The sequence below is a fragment of the Staurois parvus genome, unplaced genomic scaffold (genome assembly GCF_062004578.1).
Source record: "Staurois parvus isolate SC_StPar_1 unplaced genomic scaffold, SC_StPar_1.0 ptg001302l, whole genome shotgun sequence".
In the NCBI taxonomy this organism is placed as follows: domain Eukaryota; kingdom Metazoa; phylum Chordata; class Amphibia; order Anura; family Ranidae; genus Staurois; species Staurois parvus.
The window spans coordinates 2,644,537-2,654,676 of record NW_028319098.1 but is presented as its reverse complement, the minus strand read 5'-3'; the positions used below and the strand labels follow the sequence as shown (position 1 = coordinate 2,654,676).

At 44.2% G+C, this 10,140-nt stretch overlaps 1 protein-coding gene across 1 annotated transcript; it reads left to right on the top strand.

Annotated features, from left to right (window-relative positions):
* Positions 1 to 373: 373 nt before the first annotated feature.
* LOC149437157 (large ribosomal subunit protein mL53-like) lies at positions 374 to 9,864 on the top strand. Its single transcript, XM_089660996.1, has 3 exons — positions 374 to 531; positions 6,699 to 6,811; positions 9,534 to 9,864. The coding sequence occupies exons 1-3, from the start codon at positions 437 to 439 to the stop codon at positions 9,647 to 9,649; spliced, it is 324 nt and encodes a 107-aa protein (XP_089517122.1). The 5' UTR covers positions 374 to 436; the 3' UTR covers positions 9,650 to 9,864.
* The last annotated feature ends 276 nt before the right edge of the window (positions 9,865 to 10,140 follow it).

Below are 10,140 nucleotides of genomic sequence, written 5' to 3'. Positions count from 1 at the left end.
CCCCAACAGGTGACTCACCTACAGAAGAACTCCCCCCAGCGGTTGAATCACCTACAGAAGAACTCCCCCCAGCGGTTGAATCAGCTACAGAACTCCTCCCAACGGGTGAATCACCTACAGGAGAACTCCCCCCAGCGGTTGAATCAGCTACAGAACTCCCCCCAGTGGGTGAATCACCTACAGGAGAGCTCCCTCTAATAGGTGAATGGAGGCAGACAGCTCCCTCCTGCTCCCTGTCGTTCCTATTCTGTACACAGCGGAACACCATCAGTGAGGAAGACGTCGTACAAGATCGTGTGATGGGTGACCGCAGATACACTCCGATCTCAGACCACGCCCACCGCCGGAACTACATTTCCAGCCGGTGCAGCGGGGCGGAGTTTGAGGCTGCAGTCTTCTCTCTGATTGGTCGTTCTGCTGACAGCGTGCGGGAAAGATGGCGGCGGCCAGGGGATCAGGTTTGATCCTAAAATCGGTGAAGTCCATCGCTGTCCGCATGTGTCCCTTCGAGCCCGATGTGAGGGCCACTAGGTGAGGGGGATGGGGGTGTCCATTCATCATATCGTGTGTACGATCCTCCACATTACCAGATGTCCTATCAGCGTCCTCTAGTTGCCTGTGCTCCCCATGAGTTCTGCATTTCCCTGTTCCTGTGTGTGTGGTTTATTGGTGACAGATCCCTATGTACAGACATGAGAGGTGATCAGAGGAGGACTACAAGCTGACTGCATTGGGGTGATGGCACCCAGGACAAGGTCAGAGGTCACCCCTCCCCCATAGGGGTCTTTTTCACACCAGGCACAGGGCAGAATCCTATGTTTTCCCCACAGTGTACAAAACATGATGCCTTCTGCAGATGTCACTCATTCTTAATGCCACCCCATGCCTCTGCTCCTGCCTGCAAAATGCAGAGCACATGTTTTACTGCAATGTGATTTATTTTTTGCATGTTTCAAGTGCATAGGGGAGTCCATAAATAGAGAGAGGGGCACGCAGGAGTGCCCCCAGAGCAAGTGGCTTGCTATGGGGGGCATTTGGCAGGGGACCCGAAAAGAGGAGGTTCAGGATTGCTGTGTGCAAAACCACTACACAGCGCAGGTAAGTATAACATGTTTATTATTTAACGGCTTGCTGACTGAGAGACCGCTACAGCACGGTCATCTAGTTCTGGGAGGGCGTCCATGGACATCCTCCCGGTACCCTGCCCTGGGGGTGTGCATCAGCTGCGCTCTGTGTCCATCAGACACGGATAATCACAGATCAGGGTAAAAGGCCAATCACAGCGGCCCTTTACCATGCAATCAGCTGTGTCTAATCACATGTAAACAGACTTGTCAGTTATCAGCATTTCCTTTCCTTACACACTGTGTCTGTGAGGAAAGGAAAGCGGATAGACGACAAGACTGTCAGTACACGTTTTACACTGATAATCAGAGCACTGATCATCAGTCCTGCCTCATCACCCATCAGTGCCGCCATATCACCGGTCAGTGCTGCCTCATCAATGCCGCCTCATCACCGGTCAGTGCTGCCACATCACCAGTCAGTGCCGCCCCGTCATTTCTGCCCCGTCAGTGCAGCCTCATCACCCATCAGTGCTGCCTCATCAGTGCCGCCTCATCACCGGTCAGTGCTGCCTCATCAATGCCGCCTCATCACCGGTCAGTGCCACCCCGTCATTTCTGCCCCGTCAGTGCAGCCTCATCACCCATCAGTGCCGCCTCATCACCGGTCAGTGCTGCCTCATCAGTGCCGCCTCATCACCGGTCAGTGCTGCCTCATCAATGCCGCCTCATCACCGATCAGTGCCGCCTCATCACCAGTCAGTGCCGCCCGTCACTTCCGCCCTGTCAGTGCAGTCTCATCACCCATCAATGCCGCCTCATCAGTGAAGAAAAAAATTACTTATTTGCAAAATGTTATAACAGAAAATGTAAGCATTTTATTAATTTGTTTAGCAAAAAATAAGAATCCCACCAACAGAAATCTTTTATCTGTCTCAAAAGTATGATAAATATTTCATACGGGTACAGTGTTGCATGACCGCGCAATTGTCATTGAATGGGCGATAGCACTGAAAGTTGAAAATTGGCCTGAGCAGGAAGGGGGTGAAAGTGCCCGGTATTGAAGTGGTTAAAAAAAAAAGTAAGCCTTTAGTATCACTTTAAGCTGACTATACACTACTAGATTTTTGAACAAACATTTCTTTGTGCATTTGAAGACTTGACAAATATCATCTGAAAATTTTGTTTAGTTTTAATCGATTTTGAAATGAATGTAATTTCTCCAAATGAAAAGCACATTCACTATTAGAAATGTGTTCAAAAATCATCCTGCTCCTTTAGTCTAGTTTCACAGTGCGGTACCGTGGTATGGCTGCAGCGCAGGTGCATCTACGAATTGCGTGCGCTTTATCTGCGGTCCCATAGACTTACTATTAGGTCACACCTTTTTTTTGCGGTTTCTGAGAGTACACCTAAAATGCAGCATGCAGAACTTTTGATACGCTTTCAGAAAACTCCGAAAAGATGCGTGACCTAATAGAAAGTCTGTGGGACCGTGATTCAAACAGCATGCAAACTGTTGATACATCCATGCTGTGCCCAACCTGCAGTACACCAGTGTAAAGCCAGCTTTAACCACTTGCCATATATATATAAATATGATTTGCATTTCCAGGTAGGGGGGCATGCACTCCGCCCTACCTGTGTTGCTATTGGCAGCTAGAGATGTCAATCACTTAGTCCCGGCCAGCAATTCCTGGCCAGCACTCGGCGATCCTCAGGAAAAGCTGACAGAGGAGAGACCTGTGTGTACAGCAGAGAGATACAAAACAGCTTGCCTCCTTAGTAAAACGCACACAGTTAACTATTTGATAGATGTTGACCCCTTCCTGCCCAGTATCATTAGTACAGTGTTAGTGCTTTTTATTCACACTAATCACTGTATTAGTGGCAGTTAATCAGTTCTCCCCAGTGTCACAATGCCCACCGCAGTCCCGCTATAAGTCGCTGATCGCCCCCATTACTAGTATATTAAAATTCTAGTATATATACCGCCATTTGTAGACGCTATAACTTTCACGTAAACCAATTAATTTACACGTATTGGGAATTTTTTTGCAGAGACATGTAACAGAATACATTTTGGCCTTAATTTAAGACGAAATTTAATTTGTAAAATTTTTTATTGGATAAGTTTTATAGGAAAAAGTAAATATGTTGTTTTTCTTTTTTATTTCAAAATTGTCGGTGGGGTTTTTTTTGTTTTTGTTTTTTTGCAGCCCAAAAAATCAAATACCATCAAAAGAAAGCTCTATTTGTGGGAACAAAATGACATAAATTGCATTTATGTACAGCAATGCATGACCACGCAATTGTCAAAGTAACGCAGCGCCGTATCGCAAAAAATGGCCTGGTCAGGAAGGGGGATAAATCCTCTGGAGGGCAAGTGGTTACAAATTTTTTTGTCACTGCGGTCAAAAATAAACATCTCTTTAACTCCATTAACAATTCAAAAATTGAATGAATGTTCTTAAAATGGAAAATTGCGGCTGAAATGTTACTGGTGTATGGTCAGCTTATGCCCCATTCACATGTGAGTGCTGTGCTGTCACTTCTCACACCAGGGGCTTCCTTGGGAAAGGATCACACATTTTTGCCCTGGGGAGATAAATCTAAGGGATTGTTCATACGTGCCGTGCCCTGCACATGATCTGTGTTATATAGCTCTTCAGAGGACACTTGCCTCTTCACTGCCTGATTAAGGGCCAATTCACACTGACTGGTGCTAAAATGGATGTACATTTCCATCTATTTTAGTCACGCGTTGACATACATTTTTGACGTCCGCTGACATGCATTTATGACGTCCGCTGACATGCATTTTAGTGTGTAATAAAGCGTACGCCGCGTGTTGTGTTGACATCCGCTTACATCCACTGGGTTGCACTAAAATGCATACATGTTGAATACATGGGCCAATTCACACTGACTTTCACTAAAATGTATAGTAAATGTACATTTCCTTCCATTTTAGTCGCGCTCTGACATCCGTTGACATGCATTAAAGTGTACTCCATTTTCACAGGATATCCTGTGCATTGTGTTTACATCCAGTGCGTTGCGGTAGAATGCATATATGTTATATTTTAGCGCAGGTCAACACTGTGTTATGGTGTGAATAGGACGCATTGGAAATGACTGTTTTTCAGATGTCCTTCCATTGATCTGCGTTTAACAGCTGCGCTAAAACACAGATTAACGTACTGGTGTTTAATTGGCCATTAATTCTGTAGACGCTACACTACTGTGCTGCAGTCATGTGCATTGCATGTGGTAGCAATGCAGCCCCATAGATGTGCATTGGTAATGTCCACCAAATGCAACATGCAGTTTAATTTTTTCGGCCTGCAAACAGCTCTGAGCGGCTGCATGCCCTGGTTCAGGCAGGCAGTTTAGGGACAGTAAACAGTGGCCCAGCTGTCTGGTTTTACTGCCCCCAGCTGCACCTGTGAACAAAGCCTAAATTTCTAAAAAATTTAAGCAAGGGTTCATTCACATGGACAGTCTGGGGGTGGTAAAACCAGGTGATTGAGCTGCGGTTTGACCATCCACTTAAAGAAGGGCCTGCAGCTGCTAAGGACTGTACACATGCTGCAGCTGTGATGCTTATCTGCAGCAAATTACATTTGGCTCCAATTACTACAGTGATTTACAGCTTCTACAGAGGCTCATTAGGTATCAATATGCATACATACATTGTGCCAAGCTGGCCCAATATATCATCCCTGGAGTTCAGCTTTAAATTAGTTGTAAACCCACAGCTACATGTTGCCCCCTCCTCTCCCTTATGTGATAGGGTGACAACACAGGAGCATAGTTGGGACAGTTGTCACCCCATAACAGGAGATGGGACCTTCATAGCATACTTCTTTTCTTAAATGTAAGTAGCAGTATTTGAATGTGATCTGTAAATTGGCTTCTTGCAGCAACTACACAGCAAAGTTTGACTGTGAAAGGAAGGAGCAGTACAAAGAGCCAAACCGTGCTGACAAGAAGTATTCTGATAGGAGATGAAAGCAGAGTGATGGGGAGATGAGCACATCCCTGTGCTGCTTCTCATTTCACAGTCTAGTGGAGGCGCAGAGGAAGTGGGTTGGATGATGATGGTCATCAGAATGAGGACATCTTTTCAAAGAAAAAAGTATCTCAAGGGATCTCTGGATTAAGGCCTGATTAAGGCCTATGCGTTTTTTGGTGCTTTTTGCAGAAACGCACTACAATCCATTTAACATAGCTTCCTATGGGACACGGTTACATCTTTGCTTTTTTCAGCAGCTGCATTTTTGGAAAGGGTCAGGGACTTTTTTTTTAAATGCAAAACAATGTGTTTTTGGTTCAGTAGACTTCAATGGAGACCCTGCAGAAAAACATGTAGTGTGTTTGTGATGCGTTATTTATTCTGCCCAACAACAAATTGTCCAAAAAAGCATAAGAAAACACAAAATGCATCACAAATGCGTGTGCAAAAAGCACTGCAGAAAGGAATCAAAAGCAAACTGCACAGGTGTAAACCAAGCCCAAAAGGTGAATGCTGCAGCAAAAGCTTTTTTTTTTATTTTATGTTTTAATGGGCTTTTTTTTTTTTTTCGGTTGGAATTCTGTTTTGAGTTAACCTGTTGCTTTACCCTGCCTGGACAGTTGAAAATGGCTCTTCGAAAGCCATGTTTATCCATGGGTACAAGGCTGTCAGGTCCTGGGTGCTAGTTTTCAGTAGGTAGGGGTCCAGCAGGAACATTTAGCATAAGGTAGAATATACTGAATGTCTAGCATATTGGTATGGGCTCTCTTTATTAAAAAAAAAATTGTTGGATGAATGTCACAAGCATTTGCCCAGTCATCATGAATTCTGAGATTGTGTTGCTTAAAGCGGAGTTCCACCCAAAAGGGGAAATTTCACTTTAATGCTTTGTCCCCCACTCCCCATTAAGGATTGGCACCTTTGGGGAGCAGAAGCTGTCATTCCCACCCCCCTCCCCCTAGTCAGGTCCCAGAAGACTACGGGGCCATTCACAAAGCGCAGCACTTCTCGCGCAAGTGCAGTGGGCACCTGGCTGTGAAGCCGCAAGCTGTCACAACCAAGTGCCCACACTAAAGATGCCGGTGCCAGGGAGAGAAGACTGCCAGTGAAACCAGCAGTGGTGAGGACATCGCTGGACCAAGGGACAGGTAAGTGGCTGTATTTTAATAGCAGCTAGTTTTGTAGCTGCTTTTTTTTTTTTTTTTTTTTTTTTTTTTCCCTAGAACTCCGCTTTAATATGTTGATTTCCTATGATCGTCAGCACCATTCTATGACTATAATGCGTATTTTGTTTTTCCCTGAAGTATCTCAATCATGGAAATACTGCATTATGGCCATTAGATGGAGCTGATGATCATAGAAAATCAACATATTACAGTCAGATTTGTGACGACTAGGTGAATACTTGCAGCATTCATCCAAATAATTTTCTATCACTAGACCCCTATATGTGTCTTTTGTCTGTAATTTGTATATATGCAAATACATTTACTGTTAAAATAGAGATGCTGTCCTGTTTTTATCTTTAAATGTGAAATCCATTTAGTATGTACAGTATTATATTTATCTCTCAGTGAACTGACGTACTATGAATATTCTTTTATTTTAATTTACAGAGAATTTTTAGACGTTATTAACACCAAGAAAATCCGTACCACCAATAGTAATTGTGAAATAACTGTAGATGTGAGGCATGACAAGTCTGAGCCAGTGGTAGACATACAGTTCGGTAAGTTGAATTTTACTGTAATGATTTGAATATGCACAAAGTGCTGACCAAAGATTACTTTTTTGAAAATAAAAGTTATTTTTGATATGTTTTTTTCAAAGACCACAGTTATTGAGGACACTTTGGATATGTAAGTCCTTATGTCCAGTCAGAGCTGTGCACCCACACCTGTATGGCTGTCAGATTAGGAGCAATGGCTTTCTCTGTCTGTGCAGCTATTGCATCCCAGTTGTTGTGAATGAGACTGCCTGCATGGAGATGCACAGAACACCTGTGCAGCCCTGTTGTGGGCAGACATGGCCCTCACACGGGTGTATGCTGTGGTATGTCTGTATGAACAGAGCCTATAAATGTCTGTCTGACACGAATCAGCCCCTGCCTTATCTGGAATGATAATGCAGTCCAGTCACTGGGGCGTGAAGGGATTTGGGAAATGCCTCTTCCTGCCTGCAGCAGATTGATGTTATAATCTTATACTGGACGTTTTCACTAGAGTAGAGCTCAGAGACTAGTGACAATGCTCTAAAAAGTTTTTGTTTTAGCCCCTGTGCCATACTTCTACAGTAAAGTAAAAGGAGGATGTGCAGTGTTGTTTTTGCGCTTATAGCGGGACTGCGACGGGCATTCTGACACTGGCTGGGAACTGCCACTGACATCCCCAGTGACACTAATACAGTGATCAGTGCTAATAAAAAGCACTGACACTGTACTAATGACACTGGGCAGGAAGGGGTTAACATCTGGGACGATCAAAGGGTTAACTGTGTGCTGTGCTGTGTTTTACACCGTGCTCCGTGTGTTTTACTTGGGAAACATGCCACTGTGTATTTCTCTGCTGTGCAAAGAAATACACAGGAGCATGTTACTGCTGGCAGGTTACACACAGGTTTCTCCCCTGTCAGTGTTACTCGGTGATTGCCGAGTGCCGGCGGGGAATCTCCAGCCGGGACCCGGTGATTGACATCTGTTTGGCCATAGTTCCAAAAGATATATTTGGTGCAAAACAACACTGCACATCACCAAAAGAACACCATACCTACAGTGAAGCATGGTGGTGGCAGCATCATGCTTTGGGGCTGTTTTTCTTCTGCTGGAACTGGGGCCTTAGTCAAGGTAGAGGGAATTATGACCAGTTCCAAATACCAGTCAATATTGGCACAAAACCTACAGGCTTCTGCTAGAAAGCTGACCATGAAGAGGATCTTCATCTTTCAGCATGACAATGACCCAAAGCATACATCCAAATCAGCAAAGGAATGGCTTCATCAGAAAAGGATTAAAGTTTTGGAATGGCCCAGCCAGAGCCCAGACCTGAATCTGATTGAAGATCTGTGGGGTGATCTGAAGAGGGCTGTGCACAGGAGATGCCCTCACAATCTGACAGATTTGGAGTGTTTTTCACGGAAGAGTGGGCAAATATTGCCAAGTCAAGATGTGCCATGCTGATAGACTCATACCCAAAAAGACTGAGTGCTGGAATCAAATCAAAAGGTGCTTCAACAAAGTATTAGTTTAAGGGTGTGCACACTTATGCAACCATATTATTTTAGTTTTACTTCCCTCCACCTAAAAGATTTCAGTTTGTTGTTCAACCAAGTTGTACAGTTTATAGGTTACATTAAAGGTGGAAAACATTCTGAAATGATTTATCTTTATCTCATTTTTTTTACATCACAGCTGACTTTTCACAGGGGTGTGTAGACTTTTTATATCCACTGTACATTGCAAGGATTAAACCACAGGGATTTCCCTGGATCAGTGAAATGGCATTCCGGTGCCTGCCAGCAGACTGCTGACAAACCCCAGGCACCAGGACACAATTTCTAGTCGCCATGGTGACTTAGCGCCTGGGATTTATCAAGCCCTGCTAATAATTATGCAAGCAGTGATTCCTGTACTGACTTCACCTCCTGAAACTCCTCCTCTCAGCACCTCTGTAGTTCAGAAGGCAGGCTCTGTGAATTATGTGACACAGCAGTGCCTATCAACAGGGCATTGTGAGTACGTGTCAGAGAATTCAGGGGTGTAATTGTGTGGGATCTTCACAAAGTGAGTTTAAAGAGTAGTCAGTACTTGGACAGATTGTTCCAGTGTCCAGGGCAAGGATGCATAGCTGCACCCTATCCTCCATTGCTAATGCATCTTAGAATGGGTGTATTTCTCTGTGCCCATTCTCCCTTTGCTCCAGCTGCCCATGGTTGGCAGTGCACGTGCATGGTCAATTGCTTGCTTTCTAGGCAGCTAGAAGGTGGTTTCATGGCATGTTGTGTTTTTTGTGTCGGCCATGGGTATAAGGGGTAGAGAGTGGGCATGTTGGAGTATGGTGACATGGCGGTAGCTGTCAAAGCAGACATGAAGCTGCAGGCCACTGGTTACCAGTCACTGATGTGGAGAGAGGTCGCCTACCTACCTACTACTGTGCCTAGGGTGGCTGTCACTCCTGCCCACACTTTCTCCTAGCCCTGGGAGTAGGCCATAAATAATTGAATTACAATGTGGAAATTAATATGATTTTACATTTTGACCATGGATACGCAATAGATGGAGCAATAGATGGAGCCCATTGTATATACTGTACAGTATACTACAAGCACAATGAGAGCCCTGTAATGTTACAGTATACTGCATATAGGAATGGACCTCAAGCAGTTTACTTTTTGAATCTATTAAATGGCACTGTGAAGATGACATTCTAATCACTGCTGATATTTTTTCCTTCTAGTTGATGGTGAAAGACTGCTGATTAAATCTGCCCATGTGACCTCCAGGGAAATGCTCCTGAAACTGGGTGAACTTTGTTCTGCTAAAGACGTGCAGGTGGACACCACCAAGAAATAGATTGTCCCCGTTCTTCTGTCCAGACCTCGGGAACCAAGTGTGACTCCAAGGGACCATCACCCTTTATTTATTATGTGGCCAAGGTTTCATGACATAGTTGCAGTTCTGCTTCTGACAAAAGGAGGAAGACACTATCAGGAAAGAAATTCAGATATACGGGCTGATTGCAAGACTGATCTATCTTTCTTCTAAATAAAGTGTGTCTACAGCCCAAACTTTATTTTAGTTTTGGATTTTGTGGGGAGGGTTAGAACCCTTGTCTGGGTTTCCTGAGGCTTGTTAGAAAGACTTTTTTTTTTTTCTGGTAAAAATTGTCCCCAGGACAGGAAGTGAGGGGAAATTTCACTAACGGCAACACAGACAGACGTAAAAATGTTTTTTTTTTTCTTTTAGTAAAAATGAAACTAAAGTCAAAAAATCAAAAATTGTGAATAGGTAGGCTCTTTTATTGCAGAAGAGACATGCAATGTCTCTTCTGCAATGAAATACAC

What these genes read in the sequence shown, in the direction of transcription:
- LOC149437157 (XM_089660996.1), top strand. Translation starts at nt 437, where the DNA reads ATGGCGGCGGCCAGGGGATCAGGTTTGATCCTAAAATCGGTGAAGTCC. An exon ending in CCCGATGTGAGGGCCACTAG is followed by an intron (nt 532 to 6,698) that starts GTGAGGGGGATG and finishes TTTAATTTACAG; the next exon opens with AGAATTTTTAGACGTTATTA. An exon ending in AGTGGTAGACATACAGTTCG is followed by an intron (nt 6,812 to 9,533) that starts GTAAGTTGAATT and finishes TTTTCCTTCTAG; the next exon opens with TTGATGGTGAAAGACTGCTG.